This window comes from Carassius gibelio, chromosome B9 (genome assembly GCF_023724105.1).
Source record: "Carassius gibelio isolate Cgi1373 ecotype wild population from Czech Republic chromosome B9, carGib1.2-hapl.c, whole genome shotgun sequence".
NCBI classification, from domain to species: Eukaryota; Metazoa; Chordata; class Actinopteri; order Cypriniformes; family Cyprinidae; genus Carassius; species Carassius gibelio.
Window position 1 is genome coordinate 2,310,273 of NC_068404.1, and position 27,801 is coordinate 2,338,073.

Here is a 27,801-nt window from a genome sequence, read left to right on the forward strand (position 1 = left end):
AAAAAGGTTGTGTGTGTGGGTGCGTGTGTGTATGAATGAATTGTTGCTTCATGAGCTCAGTGTGTCTTCTCTCTGCCGTTCTGTGTTCCTGTGGAGTCCTACAGAGATTTTTGTTAATTATGATTGAATCTGTGGCCAATCCATCCTGCTTGGGTATGAAATGCACACTAACCATTATTAAAACAATAAACTTAAAGGGTTAATCCATTCATTTTTTTTTTTTGTCATTAATTATTAATGTTGTTCCAATCCGTTAATAGCTTCGTTCATCTTCAGAACACCGTAGAGCCACATGATTCTGGATAAACTAAGAATCGTGATTCTTTTTTTCTTTTCTTTTTTTATATTAAATATTAATTGCTGCAGTCTATTTAAAATTGCTTAATTTGGATGAATAATTAAACATTTTAATATATTTTATATATGTATTTAAAATATACATTTAATACACCATTTTTTTATATTCAAATGATGGACAATTGGATTGAATGAATAATTCAGTGACTTAACTATAAACTTTCACCCCCAGTATAGGGATCAGAATTTATTTTTTCTTAATTCAGAAAGTATGCAAATAGTAAATATATCAAAACTGAAAGTAAAGACAAGACCTTTCTATTTCAAATAAATGATGTTCTTTTGAACATTCTATTCATCAAAGAATCCTGAAACAAAGAGAAAGAAAAATCGTGAATCAGTTTTCACAAAAATATGAAGCAGCAGTTTTATTATCAGTTTTATTTACTGATATTAATAAATAATAATTTATAAGCAAATCAGCATATAAGAATGATTTCTCAAAGATCATATGACACTGAAAATTCTGCTGAAAATTCAGCTTTGATCACAGGAATAGGATGCATTTTCAAATAAATGTTTTTTTTTTTACATTTTTTTTTTAAATATTTTGCAATATTAGTTTGTATACTGTATTCTGATTAAATAAATATATAATAATAATAATAATAATAATAATACAAATAATAATTACAGACTTCAAACTTTTAAAAGGTTTGTGTAATGTGACATCACGTTTCTTTAATCCTCCAATGATTATATTTATATAAACTGCAGTAGCTTTACTGTTACTGTAAATGTACTTCTTTTGAAAAATTAAGTCTGTTTAGAATAGCAAGAAGTGATGAATTGTGCACATTAAGAATATTTATATTAAACATAATTTCATGTTTTCCTGATTTCCAAAATAGGGGAGAACAAATGTAAGAATTAGGTTTATAAATGAAGTGAGAAATTGGGTGAAAATGTGTGAAACAATTGGCTCATTTTTCCAGTGTCACCTGCTCATTGCTGATATTAGCGTTTAAGGATGCTGATAGAGAAACCCAGACAGAAATCAGACGCTCTCATCCTTCATACAGCAGATAGTGCACACTCAGCACACACACACACACACACACACACACACTGACTGTTAAACTCGTGCTCTCAGTGATTGATTAGCTCTATAGTGTTGCTGATTCCCATCATTGGCTGGTTTTATTAGCTGTCGGTCATTTCACCTGCAGCCCGCACACATGTGCGCTTCACACACACATTAACACACAACCTTGCTTTACAAAACACGTTCAGTCTTTCTTCTCATCAGGAAGCCGTGTTATTCCATCCCATCTACCCAGAAACACTCGTTCACTCACTCACTGACACGTCTCATTGGCTGCTGTTCAGTTTCATTACGTTTTAAAGCTGCTTCGGTTCGATGTATATTCTTCAGCTGCCTTATGTTTCTTGTTTTTGTAGCTGTGATCATCTGGATTTCCCATCGTGTAGGACTTTAGATTTGTGTCATGTCATTGTTCAAAGTCTCCAGATATATGTGAGAGTGAAGCACACAGCACTGTTGCTCTGCCCTGCGTCTGTGAGAGATGAATGAGAGCGAAGCGGAGGCTGTGTGGGGGGAGGATGCTTTGTGATTTCTCTGTAAGCTCAAGGTTAATCGTTCAGGAGGGGGTTGCGGTGTTGGGCTTGTTATGGAGATTTATTTGAGTGGTGGCTTTACGTTGCTGATTGTCGGATCAAGGGTTAAATGTCACCAACGAACAATTATGGAAAATGTATTCATGTGATGGTGGTGTTAGTTATTTTGTCTTTACACTGTTATTTGTAATGTCAATATTTTGCCTATGTGCAGTCATTTCAGTGCTGTAGAGATGCATTTTTTGTTTGTTTGTTTGTTTATTTAAAAGCTTATAATGAAAAATAAAATCCTACCAAAAAAAAAAAATCTACAAATTTCATTGTAAAAATGTATCATCTGATATAAAGCCAATATACATATACTAAATTACAAAAATCAGTTTTCACCTGTATAGCGTACTGAAACCCATAGAGTTGAATGGTTAAGAGAGGCACTGTAAAATTACATGAAATGTCCCGTTTTAACAATCACAGGTAAAGCAGCGTGTCCTGATTAAATTTCACAGTAATTTACAAAAAAATGCAAATAATGTATGCGATTGAAAAAAGGGTTAGGACAAAACAAGGCTATTAATAATTAGGGATGCACGATCATCATTTTTCATGGCCGATTCCGATACCAATCCGATTTTTTTTTTTATATTTAAGCAACAAACAAGAAAAAAAGGAAAGTGTGCATAAACAAAATGTTTATTTGGTATTTAATAGGCAAACAACAATAACCATAACCATCTGAAATGAACGGCAGTAACTGCACAGTAATTAGCCTACATTCAATACAAACATAGATGGTACAGACATCAGCATTTAGCTTTTGTTTTTGAATTGGGTTTTAAATCTAAAACAAGGTCTTTACCAGTGAGACTAAATAAAAGTATGCTATATAAATATTATTCCAAAATGTTAAAATCAAATAATGTTGGTGCCAATAAAACAAAAACCAGCCGATTGCCGATCGTGTATTTTAAGCAAAAACCGGTGCATCCCTATTAATAATCTAATATATAGCACAGTTAAATAGTCAGAAACGTATGAGAGATGGGACTCTCTCTATTTACTTGTTTTTAACGAATGCAATTTAAAACAATACAGCTGTGTAAAAATGTACCAGATTTAGTCCTATACGTATTTACTTCTCCAATAAATAATGTTATTTCTCTAAATGTTTAGATTTTATAAAGATCGGATCTAAAAAATAAAAAATAAATTGTATTGTTGCATCCCTAGATTTAACCTAAATTAATCTTGCGTTTTGAACATCTTCATTAGTAACCCACAGGCCATCTGAGCAGAATTCAGAGTCTATTGCTATTATGATATACATGCTGTTATACATCCCCATAAATACCAATATCGTTCTATATATAATTCATATTTTGAGTTTCATTATTTGATTTGGCCCACGCTTTATTCGATTATACAATTAAACTGTCAAAATGCATAAATTTACATAGAATATTGGATTAGCCTTTAACATTCATGCCACCTTTTCCATAGACATGAATTATTAAAAATGATATCAGATGTATTTAACATATTCTACCAAAGCAAACCCCCCCCCCCACTACCCCCCACCCCCCCCCCCCCGAGGGCTTTTGTCCCAGGATGGGGTCATTGTCTCACCCCTCCAGTGGAGCAAGATGGACTTTCTTATGGTTTGGACAGTACTGCAGCAAAAATTATAAGCCTGTAGCTGTGTCCAAATTCAGGGTCTGCATCCTCCTTAGGATCCTTCCTACCCGGTTGAAGGAGGATGGGTCCTCCGACGACCGCAAAAAACGGAAGTCGGTGTTTGTGAATTTGGACAGCCTACCCTTCTTTCAGTTCCCTCCCTTACCCGTTGCTCATACCCTGTCGCCTCGCAACCGTGACAGCGCTAAGCAAGACGTGGGTGAAGAGCTCATCGTTCTCTCCCCGGAGCTTTATAAACACTTCTGTCTGCTCTTTCGTCCTTAGAAGCGTTAAACAGCTTCAATCACTAACAAATGTAAAGTGTAAGGGGATATTCACACAGGCAGTAAGGAAGAAGCTAGTTTACGAAAGTAAACTTTTCTTTTTTACATACAAGTTACACATACAAATGTAAAAAAAAAATGCTTAACGCTTAAACAAAATGCCTAACTAGAAAACCACTGAAAATATATATTTTTGAAAAGCCAGTTTTTAAAAAACATCGAAAAAAATACTCCTCCCCCACTCCGCTACCGCTCGCTTCGTCCTGCTGAAAAGAATTATGGGATAGGTAGGACGCGAAAGGATCCATCACACCCATCCTTCCAATTTGGGGAAAAGGAGGACGCATTTGTGGGCCGCATTTGAAGGATCCTATGAATTTGGACAGCCTTCGTCGCGGTGCTGTGACGTAACATCCTTCAAATGAGTCCTCCGAAGGATGTAGACCCTGAATTTGGACACAGCCTGTATGTTTACATTTATTATTGTTGATGCATATCTTCCTGCATAACTCCCTAAATATGTTTGTTTATCAAAATATGCATTTGCAGATAATCCACTCAGCTTTGATAATTTCATGTTCCTCATTAATAACGTTAACTTTCATTTATTAATGTGTGATGGTGACTGCCTGACTGTGTTTATCTTCTATGCTGTAACTTTATCTCTGTTTAGTATCTGTTCTCCAGTAATACTGTAAGTGTGTGAGTATTTTATTGCATGATGTTTTTAATCTCTGTGGTGTGTTTGCAGGTGGAGAACCGGCCGAAGCACTACGGACGAGAGTGAGTCTCATTACCAGTTCAGATGTGCAGTGACATGAATCTCCAGTGTTTCAGGATCTTACTAATATTCTCTCTCCCATTGGTTTCCTGTGAAGGTATCACGGGATGATCTCCAGAGAGGAAGCCGACCAGCTGCTCAGTGTGTCTGAGGGAAGTTATCTGATCCGAGAGAGCCAGAGACAGCCGGGCACGTACACGCTAGCGCTACGGTACATCAACCTTGACCTTTGACCTGTCCTGACTCCTCCTCCTCTTCTTCAGGATGTTCTAACTTCGGTGTGCTTTATCTTTTGTAACTGCTTCAACTAACAGAAAGATAGTAGCAACGTGCTAAAACGTTTAAGCAAACATGGTCAGCATGTTAACGATGTGTTAAAACATTGTTGTGATTACAAAATTTGTCTAATTTTCAAAAAAGGTTTTTATTTAATGAAATATTAATCTGTGAAAAATGTTGGTCAATATTGATAATTAAACAATATTTTGCTGAATGTGTTTTTGTGCTGGGACCTGGATGGATAAATAATGATAACAAGAAAACCACCAGTAGGTGGCAGCAAGCCCCTGTTTTAATAAATTATTTATTGAATAATTCAGATCAAAAGGTTTGTTCAAAACGGCTGAGTCTGTCTGAAGGGTCCATTGAATCATTTCTACCTCGATTTGATCAAAAACGATTCATTCAAGAAACAAAACCGTTTTACTATGCACTGTTGTGTAAAATTAATACCACATTTGTGCTTACGCACATGAGCTGATATTCAGAAAAAAGTACATTACTTGTGCTTTGAATATAAAAACATAACTCATACATGGATGCTATAAGGCATCTTTAATTCATAATTAATTCATGAATTATAAGGGCATTCTAATAGGCTTCACCGCGCAAGAAAAAAATGTAGTGGTCTCTCAAGACGTGTTTTTGTTTGGTTTTTGCAAAGTCCTGTCATTTCTAAATCCTCACATTCACACATTCAGCTCTATAACATGATGTCAAGGGAATGTCTTCACATTTTCATCAATGAAAAATCATACTTTTTTTCTTTTGTCTTCTTTTTAAAGAACTTCAAAAGTTGCGCTTGAATAGTGCTGTGCTTGTAAACACTGCAGTGCTCTGGTGTTACGTTATAACGCCTGTTTCACACATACTTTGTCTGCACTGCATATTAACGGATTCCAGCTGCACGAGGTTGCGGTGCGTCGTCTGCAGCAGTGCAGCGATTGTTAACATACTGAGTCTATTTTTGATGTGCTGTAGGGGCTGAATTAAAGTGAAAGCTCATTGTTTGCGGGAAAAATGAACATGGATTGACATGGAAACACAGTCACATGGGTTTTTGGTTAGGTTTTAAACAAGAAAAAGAGCATTTTTAGATAAACAAGGAAAACAATATATATGTTCACTTTTATGGAAGCAGAAAAACAACATTCATTAAGACCCGTGGGATTGCTTGTGATAAAGATTTAAATGCAAAATGCACGAGACTGTTTCTGTCTGTGGTGTTTTAATTTTACATATTTTAACAAGAAAAGTAGGCTAATTATTGTGTTTAAATGTTTTTCCGCTTTCTTGAGCAGCTTATACAAACCTAGAAGTAAAATCCATGAATTATGCGTTGTTTATATTTATTGAGTTTAAACTAATGTCTATAACTATGAAAGATTTTTACTGTTCTGTGATAAGACACACAATGCTGAAAAAAAAAAAATATATATATATATATATATATATATATATATATATATATATATATTACATGATTTGAAATCAAAACAATGAACAAATGTTGTGTTTGTGGACTAAACCGACGCGCATCAGTAGTGGACTGCAAACACGTCCTGTGTGAAAGCACAATGAGTCTGTTCTGCGGATTGCATATGCACTGCAGGCGGAGTATGTGTGAAACAGGCGTTACAGCCTGGTCTGTTGTTTGGAGTTTTTTTGGTTTCCAAAAATCCAACGTCGACCAAACATCCATTTTAATGCAAGTGCTGTCAGGCTAAAATTATAATAAAAAAATAAAAATAGAAAAAAGGCGGCAACACGAGCAATTTGCTCCAGCACCTTAGCCGCAAGCACGTCTTGGAATATCAACCAGCAGAAAATGCATTGTACACCTGATTATGCATGAAAAAAAAAAAAATGTCATAAACCGGAAACCCGGCATAATTTAAACATTTTTGGTCAAACCGCCCAGCACTACGCTTGAACCATTTTGCATGAAAAATTAAGAAAACTTGCTTCTACTTGGGCGCAGCTTGTAGTACTGTGAGTACAGTACTGAGTTCTGAGTGGCCAATCGTCGTTATTTAGTTTTTGAATTATCATAGGTAGACTAGAGAATTTCATTTGCATTAAAGTTTTACGTAATACAAATCATTATTAATCTCAAGGGGATGGTAAGGGGGATGGTAGTTTAACTGAAGGGATGCTCAACAGCAACATTGCACACTAACTAAAGTAAAAATAAATAAAAGTGAATTCACAGTTATAAAGTCACATATATCATATATGATGACCCGGGATATGTGCGTGCTTTCACACACAATCCGTGAAGATCCCTTAACGACACGTGACATCAGGGCGTGACGTGTAATGTACGCGTCGAAAACATTAGACACGTTATACTTTCACTGAAGCAAGCAGACGATCTTGGCGCCAGCGCGGAAAGTGAGGAACAAACTGATCTCTGCTTCATTACAGTTTTTTTTCGTCGCGAACGTTGATCTTCCTTCAAAACAGCTGGTAAAAGAGTTGCGCGATAACACGTGTCATCACTTCGACACGGCATTAGATCTGCTTTTTGTTCACACAGCGATCGTCCCGGGTTGAACCCGGCAATGATACTAGGTCCCCGACCTGGGTTCAGTGCGGGAATCAATCCCGGGAAATGGTTGCTTTCACACAGAAGGCGACCCGGCAATGTTCCGGCAATATGCCGGGTCCGACGTGCAGTGTGAAAGGGGCTTTATAGATATCTTGCAGACGTATGTGTGCTATCTGGGATGTTTAATTGTACTGGCAATGTTAAAACATGCTAGCAACATGCTAAATCGTACGAAAACTATGTTAAAACATGTAGCATACTGCTTGCATTTTGTAGCACAATTTTAACATGTACTAACAACATGTTAGGAACATTAGCTTTAACATTATCTTTTCATGCTAACGGTGCTACTGATGCTTTCTGCTCCACTCTTACATCTTGTTAAGACACTGTTTGCCCCTTATCTTCCAGGCCAGCCCGTAACACCCCTTCTGCCCCTTGGTTGTCTGATGTTCTACGTGAACACCGTTCTAAGCTTAGAGCTGCTGAAAGGGTGTGGTGCAAATCCACTGCTAAAATGACATAGTACCATAACAAAATTAACAATTCCTCTAACTCTCGCATGCTTTTTAAAACATTTGACATGGTTAGATCCTCCTGTGAACCCTAGTGGCAAATGGCATCTCAGGAACTACACTCCAGTGGTTTGAGTCTTAACTTTCAGATAGGTCCTTCAAAGTATCTTGGAGAGGTGAAGTGTCCAAGTCACAACATCTAACTACTGGGGTGCCTCAAGGCTCAGTTCTTGGACCACTTCTCTGTCTACATGGCATCTTTAGGTTCTGTCATTCAGAAACATGGCTTTTCATACCACTGCTATGCTAATGACACTCAACTCTACCTCTCACTCCATCCTGATGATCCGACGGTAGCTATTCGCATCTCAGCTTATCTAACAGACATTTCTTGCTGGATGAAGGACCATCACATTCAACTCAACCTTGCCAAGACAGAACTGCTTGTGATTCCAGCAAACCCATCGTTTCATCACAATTTCACCATCAAGTTATACACATCAACCATAACTCCTTCAAAAACAGCTAGAAGCCTTGGAGTTATGATTGATGATCAGCTGACTTTCTCAGACCACATTGCTAAAACTGTCCGATCCTGCAGATTTGCTTAATTCAACATCAAGAAGATCAAGCCCTCTCTTTCGGAACATGCTGCACAACTCCTTGTTCAAGCTCTTGTTCTGTTCAGACTGGACTATTGCAATGCTCTCTTGGCAGGTCTTCCAGCCAATTCTATCAAACCTTTACAATTAATCCAGAACGCGGCAGCAAGATTCATTTTTAATGAGCCCAAAAGAATACACGTCACACCTCTGTTTATCAATTTGCACTGGCTTCCAATAGCTGCTCGCATAAAATTCAAGGCATTGATGTTTGCCTACAAAACCACCACTGGCTCTGCACCCATTTACCTAAATTCATTACTTCAGACTTATGTGCCTCTAGAAGCTTGCGTTCTGCAAGTGAACGTCGCTTGATTGTGCCATGCCAAAGAAGCACAAAGTCACTTTTATGGACTTTTAAATTAAATGTTCCCTTCTGGTGGAATGACCTGCCCAATTCAATCCAAGTCCTTTGCCATCTTCAAGAATCGGCCAAAAACCCATCTCTTCCATCTTTATTTGACCCTCTAACTTTAACACTCACTATTCAAATTCTATTCTTAAAAAAAAAAAATCTAACTACCTTTCTAATCTTTTTGTATTTCATTTATTATACAATTATTAAAAAAGACCTCTTACACTAAATTGCTCTATTGTTTTACTATTCATTATATTATTTAAAAGCCCCTTGCTACGTGTACTGCGAACTGAGACTTGTTATAGCACTTATATATCATTACTCTTTTGTTGTTTTTGATTGCTTCCATTGTCCTCATTTGTAAATCGGTTTGGATAAAAAGGTCTGCTAAATTAATACATTTAATGTAAATGTAATGTTAATGTAATTTTAGAAACATTATAGAATGATTCTTGAAAGTTTGAACATATTGCTATCAAGATAATTAATAGTGCTGGCAATGTGTTTTTTATATATGTATGTATGTATGTGCGTGTGTGTGATATGTTCTTGCATTATTTTTTTAAAAAATCGGCAAAATGAAAAAAAAAAAAAATCTTAGAAACATTATTTGACCTTCAAACTTGAAGGTTTTAAACTTTCAGATGTGAAGCCAACATCAAAGTTGGTCTTCAAACTACTCTTCTAGTTAATTTTGCACTTGTAAATGCCTCTCTCTATGAAGATGTTCTGTGCAGCAGTTGAGATTATAAGGGGTTTCGCTGGTTACTAATGTTGTCGGATTCATTTCTGAGGAACACCCAGAAACCATCTGTTTAAAACCAACCTCGCAGCTCACTCCTTCTCCACCTCAGCATTCGTGTCTGTAACTTTTGCCCTCTAACCTCTCACGAGCTACACCTGGTGTTAGCTTCCCCTCCGTCTGTGACCCAGATCTTCACCCTTTCTCCAGTCTCTCTGCCGTCTCTTGACCTGGTCTCGAGCCCTGTGTGTTTGGCTGATGTGTGATCAGTCCTGACCTGTATCAGCACAGTGGATGTGTCTGAAGGACACATGGGGTTGAGAATTGTGCTGTGTGTTTCGCACAAATCCATCCAGCTTTATTTTGCGTATAAAATAAAGTCTGTCCTTGTATGAGATTAATGTTACCTAATCGGATTAGCATGATGTGTGTTTACTTAGGCTGCTTTTTGCTATTCAGGGTCAGTACTAGGGTTTTAAAAATTATTTTACAATTTTGTGTAATATTGTGCTGTAAAAGCTATGTTAGAAGACTTGTGTTGAGGTGTGTGTGTGTGTGTGTGTGTGTGTCCGAGACACAAAAAGTCTCGAGATAATCCTTTTTAATCTGCTAGTTTGAGCAGCCGGTTGGCCACACACTGCTATACACTGCACGTGCTGACTTTCCAGTCCAACTTCTGTGTGTGTGTGTGTGTGTGTGTGTGTGTGTGTGTGTGTGTGTGTGTGTGTGTTCAGACGCTCTCTTGTACTCATCCTCAGGCATGTGATTCCTCAGAGAAAGCATCTGTTGTGTCCTGTGCGCAAAAGCTTTAACATCAAACAGCTCTATTGCCATCAGGCTTTAATGACATTAGCCTTTGTGCATGTGTTTGGGTTTCTGTGTGTGCTGTGTCTTTCTGAAGTCATACAAACCTATGTGTGTGTGTGTGTGTGTGTGTGTCTGTGTGCATGTTGATGCTTCTGATATGAACTCCTTGTTGTGTGTATCTTTAAGTGTTTGCAGATCCGTCTGCATCTGACTTTGGGTGTGTTCGGCTCGTGTGTGTGTGTGTGTGTGTTTGAGAGAGAGAGACAGTCTCTGTGGGATCATAATAAAACTCCAAGAGGAAGCACATGCATTATAAAACCTCAGCTGTCCTATGATTTCCAGTGGCTCATAACAGCATTACCATGTCTGATCATGTTATAATAGATTTTTCCTAGAGATTCAGGGATCATAATGCTGTTTTATAATAGTGTTCGATATAAATATTAACATATAAAAGGAAAATACAATTTTTTTTTTTTTTTTAAACTGTTACCATGTCACTATATGTACATTAATTATTTGTTTTATGTATGCTAAAACTGCTTTATAAATGCCTCCACTCTGTTTATATTCACGTTAATGAATTATATTATGAATCTCTGACTATAAATGTGCATATTTTTAATTCAAACAGTGAGGGAGAATGGGAGTAGTTTGGATAAATTACTGTTGGCAATTAAGATGGTGGCGATGTCAGATATTAATATATGACCGTCCACATCTACACATCAACAGCTATTTGGTATCAGCAGCTTGGTCCTCCACAATGAGGTCTGTAGCGCTTCACTCTGAAATGGAAAACTTACTCATTTTTTTTTATTAAATGCAGGCCTTTATGATATGATTATCAAAATTTGCTTATTTGCTTAAATTTTGTAATACTATTACAATAAATGCAATATTATAATACTATATTGGGTCAAAAATTTTGACCCAGACATTTTACTTTTTATTTTATTTTTATTATTCCTTGAATGATCACCATTAAAGAAAAGTAGGTTTGCATGGGACATACTAATCAGGCAAACCTCATTGTGTTTGGTTCACAAAGACGATTGACTGTAAACCAAATTAATATTCAAATATTGGCCAATGATAACACAGATCGTGTACAAACAGATGTTTCTAAGTCGGCCTGTTGAGGTGGAAGAGCAATTCATATTAAAGGGTGGATATTAAATATCAATGGTGCAGAAGCCTATATAAACTTAAAATAGGTCAAAAGGATAAAAAACAGTGATAACCACGTAGAGTAGATGTTTAAATCTGTGTAAACTGGGGTATGAACTGTGTGTGTGTGTGTGTGTGTATAGAGGAAGAGTATCAGGTCTTCATATTGATCAACATATGAGCTTGTTACTCTCCCGGATCATTATTACTACCAACCAAAGTACAAGAAGTTGATACATCCAGGGATGTTCAGTGTGTGTGTGTGTGTGTGTGTGTGTGTGTGTGTCTTATTTCTCTGTGGATCATCTCACAGTCACAGCTGTGTGTTACTGTACTCGAGTCCAACACACAGTCCCTTTCTCTCTCTCAGCTTTGGCAATCAGACCCGAAACTTCCGTCTGTTTTACGATGGGAAGCATTTTGTGGGAGAGAAGCGCTTCGAGTCCATCCACGACCTGGTAACGGACGGCCTGATCACGCTGTACATCGAGACCAAAGCCGCCGAATACATCTCTAAGATGACCATCAACCCCATCTACGAGCACGTGGGCTACACCACCCTGAACCGTGAGCCGGCGCTGAAGAAAGCCCTGCCCGTCTGCAGAGACCTGCCTGATGGGAAGGACGCCGCTGGAGAAGACACCGGCCTGGAGGAGAGGGTGAGATGCTGCAATGCAGTTACCCAGCATGCCTCTGTGTGTTTGTCTTGTCATGAGATTTTTCTTGAGTTTTGCCCTCTGCTTCAGCCTTATGTGTGTCAGGGGTGAGGACTACTGCCTCCCAGTTTAATCCTTAGTTTACATGTGTTTGATGTTTTCAGTAGAGATGCACCGATCTGATACTCAATATCGGTATCGGCACCGATATTTTTTAGTCTATGGCCTAAAAACTTGGTGTGTTCTTCATTGGCACCCTTATGTTAAATGACAGCATAATTTTTTGTGGTCGACTGATATATCGCCAAGGCCAATATTTGGCATTTTTCAAATATCGCCATTGGCCGATAAGTTTTTCTGCTTGGCCAATGTGTTCGAGGTGGGACTTTTATTTTGACACTGAGAAAAGCAGCGCCTGAGCGCACACGGTCACACTCTCTCTCTTGTTTACTGTTGTTGTTAACAGTTCTGTCAAACATGCATAGAAGTGTGTCTAATATGTATGTACTTTATGTAAAATGACTGGCTTTATTTGAAAAATCTGATCCCCAGTGCACACAAACTTCCCAGAATACTGAGTGCCCCGTTGGTTACAGTGATGACATCCTTTTTAATTATATTTTTATAAAATATTTTTTAATCCATTGTTAAATTATTTTATTTAAAATTTCTTAAATATTAATAAAAAACATATATAATTATATACATACACACACACACACACACACACACACAGATATCAGCTTTATATCAGCTATCACCCCCTGCTTTCCTATGTATCGGCTGTCAAAAAAACAATATCGGTCGAACACTAATAATGTCCAGCTATAGTGACACTACCCAGAGCTACACATTTGAAACAATAGTCGACTTGCATTGTACTTTTACAATATAATAAAATAAAATAGCTTATTTTGTGTTTTCCATACAGGATTGACTTGACATGAGAGTGAATAAGTGATGACAGAATTTGTGTTTTTGGGTGAACTGTCCCTTTAAGCAGGTGTGTGGGTGATATGTCCTTCTGTACAGCTGTGAATGGTCTTGAGTTGATGAAGAGCAGCTGACAGATGCACAGACTGATTTATCTCCGCATTAATTCATGCATGTAATCAGACAATCAGGGCTGATTACTCACAGAGGCTCGTCGCTGGTCCTCACTGAGGCTGAGGCTATGCACAGATAATGTTGTTTTCAAGGGCATACATATTATGATGACAGTGTTTGTGTATTAATCTGATATCTGATGTTCTGTTGGTGTCAGGTCAGTGTTGAACAGATATGCTTTGTTTCACAAATGTCCCAGTAGGTATGATTAACACACTGTCTTTGGTCATTTGAGCACAGATAATGAAACAAAAATCAAAACCCACTGCCAGCCTCTCTGTGTCCAGTGCTAGATTTTGACCCTTGATCTTTAATATCAGTCCTTGGATGAGATGGACAAAAACTGCTTATTCACACACTTTTCAATCCAAAGTTCAAACACCAAACAGTTCATCTGTTTGGATCCTTACTTAATCTTATTTTTAGACATTCATATTTTAGCCGTATCATTGAGTTAAAACAAAGTTATCAAAGTATTTCCATATCAGCTGATGTTTGTATACAGTGAGTGCTGCATGTGTAAGATGGCCTGTGTTCTCATGTTTAAGAGAGACACTGTTTCTTGGTTGCTGTAGGACATTTAGAGCATTAAATAAACCCTTGTGTAAAATCTGGTTATGCACTTTCTTAATAAGCAATGTTTTTGTTCATTTCTGCCCTTACAAGTCTGGTCTGGTGTCATTTTTAGAGCGTTAGGCTGAACAATGTACAGTGTTTAAACAGCCTTAGCCTTTTTTTTGAATCTCATGCTTTCCCTGACCCTTAAGACCAAAGTAAGCCCAAAATAGGGTTACACTTTAGTGTCCTTGTTTAGTTGTAGTTATGTATGTTGTATTATTATTTAAGAAAATGTAGTTCATGTAAGATTAGGATTAGGGTTTGTTTAGTGTTAATTGCATGTAATTAATTATGCAAATGTACTGTTGTTACAGTTGTTGTACAGTACAGGGTCACTAAAATAAAGTTTTTACCCAAAGTTTTAACATCAATGCTATGTGCACCAGAGTGTGTGTGTGTGTAGATACATATATATTAGGTGAAGAGTGTGAAGTGATGATCATTGTAACCAATCCCAGTCATATCTGTTGAGTGCCTGAACACACTGGCCAATCAGCAGTGTTTAAGAATCGGCTCAACAGCGCTCAAATCTTAGCGGGAAATGGATGTTTTTAAGATTTCTGTGCAGACTGGTACTGAAGTCGGTACATTTGACAACACCAATCTAAGCGTTTGTATCAAAACTGAAATATACTTGCTGGGCTGCCTTTACTTTACTTTTTTTTTGTTTGTTTTTTTTGTTTTTTTTGACTGCTGTACCTTTAAGAAGTTTATATGTAAATTACCTCTGTTATGATTGGCTGATATCTTCGCATGAGTGCCAGCTCATACTTGTGCTTTATTATCTCACTATATTTGGCCAGTTTCCTAACCACACAGTAAGAGATTGAAGACGCGTTTCAGTCAGCGCAGACAAAGCCATTGCAGTTCCTTCTGATTGGCTGAGATTGTTTGAATTTAACCAATCAGCTGCTTTGTTTTTGTTTGGCAGTGTAACAGTCACACATTGTAGAGAGAGAGATGGAGATGTCCTGTTTAACGGACGGTAAGACTCTGCGAATAATAAGACAGAGATGGATCCATGCATTCAGTCTGTGTGTGTGACCGAGAGCAGATTGCTTGTTTGATAGAGGTTGGGATTGTGTATCTTGGCAGTATCGAGCAGTCATCCTCTATTCACCCTCATTAGGCTTGTTAAAAGATTATCACATGGTTAAAAAAAGAACCAACATGCCTCTCTGTCCTTGCTCATCAACGCTGACCTCAACAGATATGGACACTTAATCTGAATGTGTGAATTCTGCATTGGATGCAAAGTGGCATCTGTGTTGAAATGCTGCTAAAGTTTTTTTCAGAAGTAAATTTAATAATAAAAAAAAACTAAATCCTCAGTGTGTCCTAAATCAGCTGTTGTTGGTGATTTTTAGTGGATGTACAAGGTCAGTTCTCAAGTTCACACAGGAGCCACAGGTGAAGAGAATCACATTCACTATTAGCACAATCCAGTACGTTTGACCGCTGTAAAAATGTCACAAGTTTTCTTCATGTTAACCGTATTGACGGACTTGGTTTCTTCATCATAACTAGTTTGGAGAAATGTGGCATTGTATCACTTGTTCAGCAGTGAAATTTAAATTATTTACTTGAAGTACCCCCTGAGATTTTAAGTTAATATTTCAATAATTTAATTGCATTTTTACTTTAAAATAGTTTTTTTTTTTTACCCTTTTTAACTCTTTCCCTGAGTTTTACAGCTTTTCATGTTTTCAGCAATAGACAGCATATAAATGAAAACTGCATAATGTTAAGAGTAAAATGTTGATCTATGAAGTGGTATATGTCTGTGTTGATGGAAGTGATTTACTGGATTTATGCTTTGATAATCCTACTGAATATTATCCTGATGTTGTTTTTGATTTAAAAAAATAGATTTTCTCACCTTTTTGCTCAAAACTATACATTTTTATGAAACTTACTTGTATTCAAGTGTTGATTTAAAATAATTATTTAAGTTCAAATAAAACACATTTGTTTGGTTTAAAAGTAGAGGCTCTGATCTTTATTTTGGTGTTGCATTTTCATACAACAAAATATACTGTAGGCCATCCATTTGTGTGAAAATCATCAAAATCACTGGTGTTGGCTGGCAACTTTTTTCAGAAATGCTGGTAGGGAAAGAGTTTAAGTTTTTATCATTACTATTTTACATAGCTATTGTTATCCGAGATAAAATAGCATGACAATTTTAGGATTATAGTGACCAGGGTTTTGGGAAACATGCTTTAAGCATCATTTTGTAAGTTGTTTTTGCTTAAAGTGTGAGTTGAATATCCAAATACTTTTTGTTTGCATTGGATTAACCTACACTATTACATCAAATGATCTGGTAGTCTGAGGTTCTGTGTGCAGATTGAGGTCTGGGACTGTGATGGTGATTTTTGACTCGTCTCTGATGTATCTTCTGCAGTAAGAGAGCCGCAGGGTTCATTAGATCTGAGGTTTGTGGAGCACACTGGACAGAAGCAGCTCTGTGTGTGTGTGTGTGTGTGTGTGTGTGTGTGTCAATGGAAAGTCCCAGTGTGACTGATAATCAGCTGTGTATCTCATAGCCACAGTCTCTGGTGAAATACTGTGTTGGTCACTTCACACTTGTGTGAATAACACCATCCGTTTATCTGTTACACTTGTAGATGTATTATTCTATTTGAGTAATATTTGTGCACACAATTTTCCATTGTGTGCTTACGAATTATGAATCAGGAATGATGCTCTGTATTAAAGGGCACCTATTATTATGTAATATTGGTCCCCTGAATGTGTCTGTGAAGTTTCAGCCAGAAATACCCAACAAATCATTTATTATAACAGCTGGGGGGAAAAAAGCCATTTTTGTGTGTCTAAACAAGGTGTGTCTAAAATAAAGAGCTGTTTTGGAGTGTATTGCTTTAAATGCAAATGAGCTGCATATTTAAGCAGGCTTTTTTAGATGTTCTCTCTGACACAGATACACACTGTTCTGACGTAGTAGTAGTAGTGTATGTCTTCAGATTGAGGAATAATTTCAGTGTGTGAACGGTTGAATGATTCAGACAGGAAGTGTGTTTTAGGAGCGCTGTAGTTTCCATAAATCACTGCAGATGTTCATCAGTCTGGAAGAGCACTGTTCATTCGAGCAGGAAACATGCACACGCCGCACTTGACGTGATTTGACAAAAATAGCATGCTGTCGTGTACGTGGGTTAGTGATAGATTGAGGGATCTGACACAGTGATTCATCTGTTGGGTTTTTTTCCTGTTTGAGGTTAATAACATCCTGTAATTGGGCCATCTTCTTTCCAAAGTTTCAAAATCTATACTAGAAAATATTTTTGTATCCAACAATTTCTCAATTTTTCTCTTTAGAGATTTTTTTTATATATATATATATATATATATATATATATATATATATATGTATGTATATATGTGTATATATGTATGTATATATGTGTATATATATATATATATATATTAGGGATGTCAAATTTCGATTATTTCCATGATCGATCGTCGTTTAAATTAACGATCAATTAATCGATTAATCGTTAACCATAATACTGCAAAATGCGTCTATTGCAGGCACGCAGTCAGCGGTATGACAGGATGTGCAAAAGCCACACACACACACAAAACGCTTTCTCACTTGAATTAAAGAGGTTTTAGTCTGAATAAAATGCTAGTAGCAGGATTATAAAATGAATAGATGCGATTATGATCATTTGATAAAATGAAGAGAGCGCGCCATACTTTTGAGGTCATTTTACTTTGTTGACAGTTTCCAATCCCGCACGGAGAACGCTGAACGCGCATCTTTAAATGGTTTTGTGGTGCTCGTTGTTGTATTTTAAAGCACAATTGCAATGTTTTCAACTGACATTATTGTATAAAATTATCCGAAATGTGGAGCGCGTGTGACTGCGCTGCACATTAAGTGAACTACATCGGCGCTGCTGCACCAAAACACAGTTGCTCACATTAATTTGATCCTGCTGGATTCTGTCCTAGAAAATGTCAGATTTTAAAAAATCCGTAATCATTAAAATCATTAGATCGTGACAGTGCATGCGTGCAGACGAGGATGAGCGAGCGCGGCTTTGGCTAGATTTATTTGGAGGTTATTGCTCATGTCTCATTCGGCACAAATCGAAATGTTTCCATATTCGCAATGTATTTGAATGTTAAACTATTATTTATAATGTAAACTAGGCTTGTACTTAACACGCATTCGCATATAGACGGAAAAGATGATCCTCTTCATATGAGCAAAAACGTCCTTGGCATAACAGCAGAGTGGACCGGTATACTACGGTCTATTTAAACTGAATGCTCCAGGATTATGTCGGTCACAGCGCCTATTAATCGCTGTTTTGAATCCAGCAATTATTTATTTAGAAATGATAAGATCTGATTATGACAAGTGTGGTATAAAAGCTTTGTTTATTAGAGGAATAATAGGTTAACTGGAAAATGTTAGATCACGACCATGCTTTTGGACCCCATAGTCTTCATTTACGCGGCTTTGTTCTGGTTTGCCGGTTGGTCACGAATTTCCACAAATTCAGTATATTTAGGCATTGTTTATTTTCCTAAATCTTCATAGTCTAACCCTCTAATTTCCCAGGTTTATTTTATTATCTTTCGCTTTTAATAACTGTTTTCGCATCTCTTACTGTGGTAAACATGGGAAGGGAAATTAAAGATTTCATGAATTAAGAATTCGTTCGATTTATTAATTTGTTCCCTTATTTCACTTAAATCATGGGTTATTTAGGGAACAAAATTAATGAAACATGGACAGTTGCCACATTAATAATTCGTAGGAATGAATTAACAAGTTGTAGGAATGAATAGACTACCTGTCCTGTCACTGTGTCCCGCAGCCCTGCAAAGCGCACGATATAAAACAGTTATCTGATGAAATGATTAGTAACTACATTTCTATTGCATTTAATGTTGAATAACTTTTATGTTGTTTCTATTTTAATGTACTTTAAAGTTTAAATCACATTAAAAGCTTAATTTGTACATTGTGAATGAATGATGAAGCTTTTATATATCGTCACCGTCACTCACAGCCGCTCGCACGTGTTGAGTGCGCATGAGCCGCACGCAGCCCAACATTGAATTGGTTAACCGACCATCGATAGCCTTAATCGATTGCATCTCTTATCGACAATTAATCGATCATCGATTAATCGTTGACATCCCTAATATATATATGTATGTGTGTATATATATATATATATATATATGTGTATATGCACACACACGCGCACACACACACACATATTCTGACTTTGAGGTTTGTTAGTTTATATAACACAGTTGTACAATGTCATTTTAGTGTCACGTAAAAAAACTAAATAATAAGATTACAAGAATCTAAAAACGTGTGAAAATCTAAAAATATTTGAAAATAAAGTCGCAGCATTGTGAGATTAAATTCCTAATATTTCGAGAATAAAGTCAAAATCGGCATATCAAGGCTGTATAAATATGAGGATAAAGTTTTAGATGTTTTGCAGTAGTGTTTTTTTTTTTCACTTCACTCAAATTTACTTAATTCTCAAAATATTGCAACTTTATTATATTATTTCCATGACTTTATTCACATATTGCTATGACTTTGTTATGGTAATTTTGCCTTCATTCTCAAAATATTTCAACTTTGATCTCACAGTGCTTTGAATTTCCCTTCTCAAAATAATAACACTATTCTCGTCATCTTGTGTATTTTATTTTTTATGTGGCACTAAAACACTGTGATAAAATTCAGACTTTCCTTCAATTGTGATTTTTAAAACCATTTCAACTATTTTGTGCAATGGAAAGTTTATATTTCACAATTTTGACTTTTTCAGATGACTTTTAAGCTGATATATGCGAGATATATGGAAATAAATTCAGATTTAAAGAAATACAGCAAGAATTGTGAGGTTTCAATCTTTTTTTTTTATCATGTTGCTCCAATGCCATTTCACAGTAATTACTGTAGTAATTGTCTTGACCCTACATTAGCAGCTACATATATCTGATCTGACTGTTGAAACTAAAGATTCACAGCTCTTTAGCGCATCATTAGACTCATCAGGACCTCTATACAGTGATTGAGTGATCAGATCTTCATTCACCGGCTTTTATTTGTACACTGATTAGCACAGCTATCAACGGTTTTATAATTTAGTGTTTGGGATGGGAAGACCCCATGACTATCTCAAAAGGTTGAGGTTTCAGAGCTTGGCTAAATGTAGTCCCTGTGAAAAGCTGAACTCTTAACTACATCAGATGGATTGCAGCTGTATCAGAGCAAGCATTGTGATGCAGGTATGGGTTAAAAACACTCTCCTGGTCCATGCCACACAGTGTGTAGTGTAAGTGTGTGTCTGTCCTTGCTCTTCTGTCATGCGGGGGAGAGTTGCGTAACGATCAGCAGTACACCGTGTGACAGTCAGAGGAAGTGAACGAGAAAGTTAGGAGAGAGAGAGAGATGGAGATAAACTCAAGGGCAGTGTACAGCATCAACAACAGCTAAACACTGGAGCTGAGAAACACATGTTTTGGTTCAGTTGTGAAGTTGAAATTGAGATCAAATTATTAATTTTGTTATAGATATCAGATCTGTCACAGGACGCCCATCTATTTAATCATAGTATAAGAGACCCATAACTCAATTTTTACTCAATCTACAGTTGTTGTTTTGTTTTTAGAGCAAAGAATTGAAGTATGAATATTCAGTCAGATGATTTTTGTGCTTGTCTGTGCCAAACTCTCTGTGGATATCAGCCAGGGTGCTGCTATGCAGTCGCTAAGGTGTTATGAATATTTTTAGGGTGTTGCATTGCAGTCGCTTATGTATTACTGTCTGGTTTCTAAGTGGTTGCTGCTTAAAGTTAAAAAAAAAAAAAATCCAAAGACTTTATAATATTTTGGTTCCTCTTTTAAATGTACACAACCGTTCAAACATTTTGGATCGTAAGATGTTTGTTTTTGAAAAATAAGCTTATGTTCAATGAAATGTTAGAAAAAGCATGCAGTGAAATATTATTAAAAAGTAATTCATTCCTGTGATCAATGCTGTATATTCAGCATCATTGCTCCAGTCTTCAGTGTCAGTAATCAGTGCTGATTATTATCAGTGTAGAAATCAGTTTTCTTGTTTAATATTTGTGTCGTTTGTATATTTAGCATGAGACCTTTTTCAAGATACTTTAATGAATAGAAAGTTAAGAGGAACTGTATTTATTTGACATCTTACTGACCTTTGAACTTTGGAATGTTCGTGTAAGTCTGTGGAATTTTGTTACATCAAAACTCTATTTACTTAGAAACGTAACAACACACCTTTCCTCAACTTTTCACACCTAAGGTGATCCTGGGTTTGTAAGTTGAGCTTAATCAGAAGCTTAATTTAATAATGTTCCTAATTTTCTTTAAAATAAGCACAAATTTGTGTCACAGTGAGTCACGTGCAATGCAAGTGAATGGCGCCGGTTTATAATTGTAAAAATATATTTACATTAATAGTATAGCTACAAATTATAAACAACATGATTTTAGTGTGACACATATAATGTCATGTCAGCACTAAACCAACTGTAAAACAATGATTGACACAGCTGTACATCTCAAATAATACGTGTTTTAATAGAAGAATTAATGCGAGTAAATTGTCTCTCTTTACTTCCATTAGAAGTGCTTCACGGTAGACTAAATTTGGATGTTTTAAAGAAAACGAGCGTTATGTTTTGTTTATAGTTATCAACACTATGCCACAAGCGCTGTTGACTGAGCTTAACCTAGAATGAAAGGGAAATATTCTTTTCATAACTCAGGTTGGCGTTTGTATGAACAGTAGAGGGATGCATATGAAGCGTCTCTGGGCTTGTACCAGCTTTATCCTCCATGTTGTTATGCTTGTTATGAGGATGATGTGTGTCCCAGTTCCGGTCTGCGATCGTTGATCTTGGTGTTGATATGGTGCTGTGAGTGTTTGATTGGCTGTGCTGTGATTAGGCATCACCCCATCCTTATGTAACGTTATATAACATAACCACCCACATCACTGCAGCTCTGACGGAAGAGACTTTCTCAAACTCAAGTGTGTGTTTCAGGGCACCGATGGAATGAAGATGTTTGGATGATTGTACACTGAAATTCATGATGTTAATGTATTTGACATTTGTATGTTGCTCAGAATAAGCAGAGAGTGAGCGGTGGGAAGGATAGGATGGAGGGAATTACAGCAATTTGTTGTTAATTGATTGAATGAGCAACAAAACACTACGACTACGAAAACTCACTAATAATAAGGCAAACATGTGCTTTTGTATTTTGTTTCTAAATTAAATCTAGTGTTCCTGTGACTCAAGTGGTAGACCATTGCGTTAGCAGCGCAAGGTTGTGGGTTCGATTCCCTGGGAATGCATGTTAGCCTGAATGCACTGTAGAAGCGTCTGCTAAATGCATAAATTTAATTTAATCTTCTGCTGTCATCTCGTCTTTATTACCTCAGTCTTGTCAGTGTCTCCTCATGTGATAAATGAAATCTGGAATCTAGAAAAATTAAAATGGAAAAAATGTAATATGGAAAAAATAAAATGGATTTTGTAGGGCCCTAGTGTGTTAATGCAAATGTGAATTTTTATTTTATTGTATTTTTTTAAGACTCACATAAAATAGATTTCTTCTTTTTTTTTTTACCCTTTTGGGTGAGAACTGTTTTGGAGTTAAAACAGCATAATCCAGATGATGATGGTGTGTAAGCTGTATTTGACCTTTAATGTTGCTGTAAAGATTGCATTGGAAGAAAATATTGAGTTTTTTTAAACCTATAATCCCTGACATGTAACAATAGTTGGAAAAATCTATTGTTTCGATTTATTGAACCCTTAAAAAAAATAAAGTTTGCATATGCGTTTTGTATAGTATACACTTCTATAGTATATACTAAAATGTGGAGCTTGAAGATAAAAACTTTTAATCAAAGGCTAAAACCGAGCAAACGTAATATGGTGTAGTTGCTGATATCTGTGTGACCAAAAAGTAAAATGAAATTCTGATCGCCTTTAATGTAAATCAGTGTAACAGACTTAAAAATGGCATAAAATGCATGTAAATATCAGATGTCACTCAGTATTTCCCAATAAAATGGTTTTTAAATGCTTAGTTTTATGATCAAATCTCAGTAGTTTTTATTGTGGGGAACAAAACATATAATGCGATGCAATACAAGGATGATAGAGAGAAGAACACATAAATGTTCAGCAGAAGTCTGATACTAACATGATTAAAAAATAAAATAAAATTAAATAAAATTAAATTAAATAAAAGGTGTATTATCAAGTTCAATTTTTTTTAAACTAAGACTTTTTTTTAAAATAAACTGTGTTAATACTTCAACATCATAGAGCAGCAGATAATGTGGCCAAATTGTGTGTGTGTGTGTGTGTGTTTCTCTCTCTGGGCAAATCAGAGATGTCAAACTCCTGTGAACCCATCAGGTGTTGAGTGTCGGACTGAACGAGTGTTTGCACAAACAGATGGACTCGCTCGTGTCGTTTTGGGAGAAGAAAGGAAATGGCCTTGAATTAGCCATTCTTCGCCTCCGCCCCATTTATGACCACAGTTTACCTCCAGACGCATTTGAGAAAGCAGGAAGATCGATCTGGTCAATTAGAGATGGGCCTGTAAGCCCACTTCCTGCCAGACGGACCGGTCAGACGCAGCATGCTGATGTGCTCTGGAGCCGCGGTCCACAAACACAGGCCCAGTGCGCACACATGAAAGCCACCTGGCACAGCTGTCTGCCGGGAGACGGACTCTGACACCGAGCGTTTCATCTCGACTCCAGCGGTCTCTTGTTCTCTGCCTCCGCTTGGCTTATTGATCTGGAAGGCAGCAGGCGGGAGGTCTCTCATCCAGCCCTCCATTTGAGCACTCTGCACTCTGCTCACCGGCGCTGGAGAGGATCGAGTCCTGTGCAATTGATCAAAGGGAAACGCGTGGTGTGTGTGTGTGTGTGTGTTCTGGTATGTCTGGATCCAACATACTGCTGTCAGAAGAGGATGAACAGTCCAGCTGAGATGAGACAGGAAGAGTGTGTTCGATTATAATTAACATTCGAAGTGCTTCACACATGCAGCATGGCACATTAATGCTTAAGTTAATTAATAAAACAATGAAAACATGCATAGGAAGGTGCAACTCAGACCTTTTTAAAAAGCAAAATTTAAAATTCTTGTTGGTTAATCAGCCTACCAGGATTAGTGCAAGCCTGAGGAAAGTTTATTGAATTCAACTTTACCAAGATAATAGAATTTAGTGAGAATGCAAGTGATTGAGATTTATACTTTGTTTGAGCTTAAAGTTGATTTTAAAATGAAAATAGAAGCATAATGTTGCATATGCATCTTAAAAATGCATCTTAAGTTGACTATTGCTTTAGAAGGCGGGAAGACGGAGAAGTTTGGGGTCAGTAAGATTTCTGAGGATCGTGTGACACTGAAGACTGGAGGAATGATGCTGAAAGTTCAGCTTTGATCACAGGAATAAATTACATTTTCAAATATATTCAAATAGAAAACTATTATTTTAAATTTTAGTAATCACGTAATGAAAGATTTTACTGTGTTTTTGATCAAATAAATGCACACTTAGTCTGCAAAAGAGGCTTTTTACAAAAAACATTCAAAGATCTTACTGACCCCAAACTGCTGAACGGTACCTTCCTTCAAAACATTTGTAAGCTAAGAGTGCATGTCTTGATTGACAGCTGTAGGTACGTTTCAGGACAGACAGGAGTGAAGGTGAAGACAGGCGCGGCTGTTGACCGATGTCTTTCCAAATATCAGCCAATTAATCATCCTGGCCAATATATCAGTGTATAATGTGCAGTATAATAATAGCACACAAACAGAGACAGTGTTTAGACACAATCTCCATCTGATCTGTTTGGGAAAGATCCAGAGTCTTTTGGCTGATGCTGTCATTGTGAATTATGAAAGCAGATTGCAGTATCTGATCGTGTGTGTGTGTGTGTGTGTGTGTGTGTGTGTGTGTGTGTGTGTGTGTGTGTGTGTGTGTGTGTGTGATGGGGAAGAGAGACTCTGTATGAAGCAGAAGTTGATTTCATTACACGGTGTGCAGCTTCAGTCCCGGTGAATCCCTGTGTCCAATATAAAAAAATCGCTATTTTATTAATGTTTTATGACAAACCCCGTTCACTGAACAGTACATAAAAACATGGGACTTGAAATATCGATTTGAGTTGAAATTCTTTTATTATGTACAAAGGAAAATTTTCTCTTGTATGATTCAGATCTCTTGGCGTAATAAAAGAGATATGAAACTAGCTGTGAAATAGTTAGGACATTGGTTACTGTGAGCAGTGGTCAGGTTTGCGTAATTATACAGAAATATTTGACCACACGTTTACCTTACTGAGCATTTACAGTCAAGTATTCCAGAGAGCGGTGTGATAAGACACTTAGTAAGTAACTATACAGTTAATTAAAAGTAAACCTCAGTCATGATTTGAGTGCATGCGCTGTGGTGTGTTACGTAGTGAAGTGCAGCACTGTGTTCATTTACTCGTGATCCGCCAGTGTTTTCAGCTCAGAGCGGATTCGTTCACAGTAAACGCTGCTCCGCACAAACTTCATCAACATCTGTATATAAAACAAATACGTTTAACATTAAAAAAAAGAAGAAATTAAGCCGTATATTGGTATTGATAAGTATTAAATATTGTAATTTTACAGTAGTAATTACAGTAGTTTTTATTAGTATTGTAAGAGTATAGTATTGTATTGTAATTTTACAGTAGTATTATTAGTGTTGTAATCTTACTAAAAATCAATGATCATTACACTTGCAGTATAAAATAAAATGGTACCCACTTTACATTAAGTGGCCTTAACTACTATGTACTTACATTTTAATTAATTTAGTACAATGTACTTATTGTGTACATACATGTTTTTACATTGTACTTATATTAAAAAAAAATACATGTAACTACATCTGTATTTAATTTCTGTAATTACATTTATAATTACACTGTTGACCCATACTTTACACCTTAACCCACCCTTAAACTTACGCATACCTCCAACCCTCACCCTAACCTTACCCCTATCCCACCTCAATAGCAGCAAAAGTGCTTTACAATACAATATGAACACAATAAGTAGAGTGTACTTATTTTTTTATGTAAGTACATAGTAGTTAAGGCCACCTAATATAAAGTGGGAACATAAAATGTTTTAATTATTTTTACTAAACACTTGTTTCTGTATGAATAATAATATTGTTTGACATTTTAAAATGAATTATGACCGCAATAATTATTAGTAATACAATTTTACAGTTGTAAATTATATTATTTTCTTAAACGCTTTCATTTTACAGTGAAATATTTTTGTTCATTTATAATTTTTTTTTTCTTAAATACGCTTTTGTATTTAATAATAATATCTATTATTATTGTTGTTGTTGTTGTCGGTTTAATATTTTAAATATTTTGAAATGAATTGACATGCATAAATTAAAATATTTTTAATATTTATTTGATAATATTTTATAGCCCATACATATAGCCCTCACAAAATCTTCGCCAAATTGCGCAGCCTTACAAACAAGCAGCAGAGCTGTAATTCTTAAAAAAATTGTGTCACAGTGTGGGTTGTGTTTATGGTGGACTGGTGGCTTTGTGCTTTTTTTTAGAGGAGTATGAGCTCAGAGCTGATCCATGACTCATTCACCTCTCATTACAGTCCCCCTACGCTCTCTCTCTCTCTCTCCCCGTCTCTCTCTCTGTCTCTCTCTCTCTCGGTTGCTGTAGGGGCGGGCTGAGCTCTCTCACAGACTCTGCTGTGATTGGCTGATTGGAGCGGTGTAATTTGGTGTGACTGTGGTTGGGTTGTCCCTGTCCTCCCCCCTCTCTCTCTTTGAGGCAGCGTTCCAGAGAGGATATCTGCTGCTCGCAGGCAGGACAGGATTAACTCAACTCATCTCATCTGCATCTAGATGCCCAGGAAGAGCCAGGCGCAGGGGCTTCACACGCTCAGCTTGGAGTAACCGCACGTTCACATTGGTGATTTGTTTTGGCACCCTCAGGTCTCTGGCAGAAGATGTAGAAGGGTCTGTTTGGGAATCTCGGAGTTGAGCTTAAGTTTTCTTTGGTCGTTGTGTTTGGTGTGGAGCGTGCGAGATGCCGTCCCGCGAGTCCTGTGTTCTCCGTAAGGAGGAGAAGTCTCTGGTGCACAAGGCCAAGGCAGAGGGCAAGGAGCAGGGGATGGTGGCCGCTGCTCTGGGGATGAAGATGAGTCCTCAGAAACCTCCGGCCACTCTCTGGCAACCTCTCAAACTCTTTGCTTATTCACAGCTCACCTCGCTAGTCCGTCGAGCCACGCTGAAGGAGAGCGAATGGGCGCCCAAGTACGACAAAGTCCACAACTTCAAGGTAAGGATCCGCTCACGGCCTGCTTTAATGGGATTGTCTTACTGGAAATCATTATGTGTGCATAAAGTCTTGAAGCAAGGAATATTATGCCATATTTCTTTCTCAATTTATTTGTCTCAAGAAGTGGATCTTTTTGTTCTTGTTTCACGCATAAAGCTTATTGTAGTGATTTTGATAATCTTGGTATAATGTAAATAAAGTTGGTAATATTAGTATCTGTGGTC

General features: G+C 36.9%; 1 protein-coding gene across 1 annotated transcript in view; it reads left to right on the top strand.

Moving 5' to 3' along the window:
• The window catches only part of chn1 (chimerin 1), a 47,417-nt gene that overhangs the window by 6,257 nt on the left and 13,359 nt on the right, over nucleotides 1–27,801 (top strand). The window contains exons 4-7 of the mRNA XM_052565938.1: nucleotides 4,642–4,673; nucleotides 4,769–4,882; nucleotides 12,126–12,414; nucleotides 27,500–27,577. Coding sequence (XP_052421898.1) covers nucleotides 4,642–4,673; nucleotides 4,769–4,882; nucleotides 12,126–12,414; nucleotides 27,500–27,577 — 513 coding nt within the window. The remainder of the gene's footprint in view (nucleotides 1–4,641; nucleotides 4,674–4,768; nucleotides 4,883–12,125; nucleotides 12,415–27,499; nucleotides 27,578–27,801) is intronic.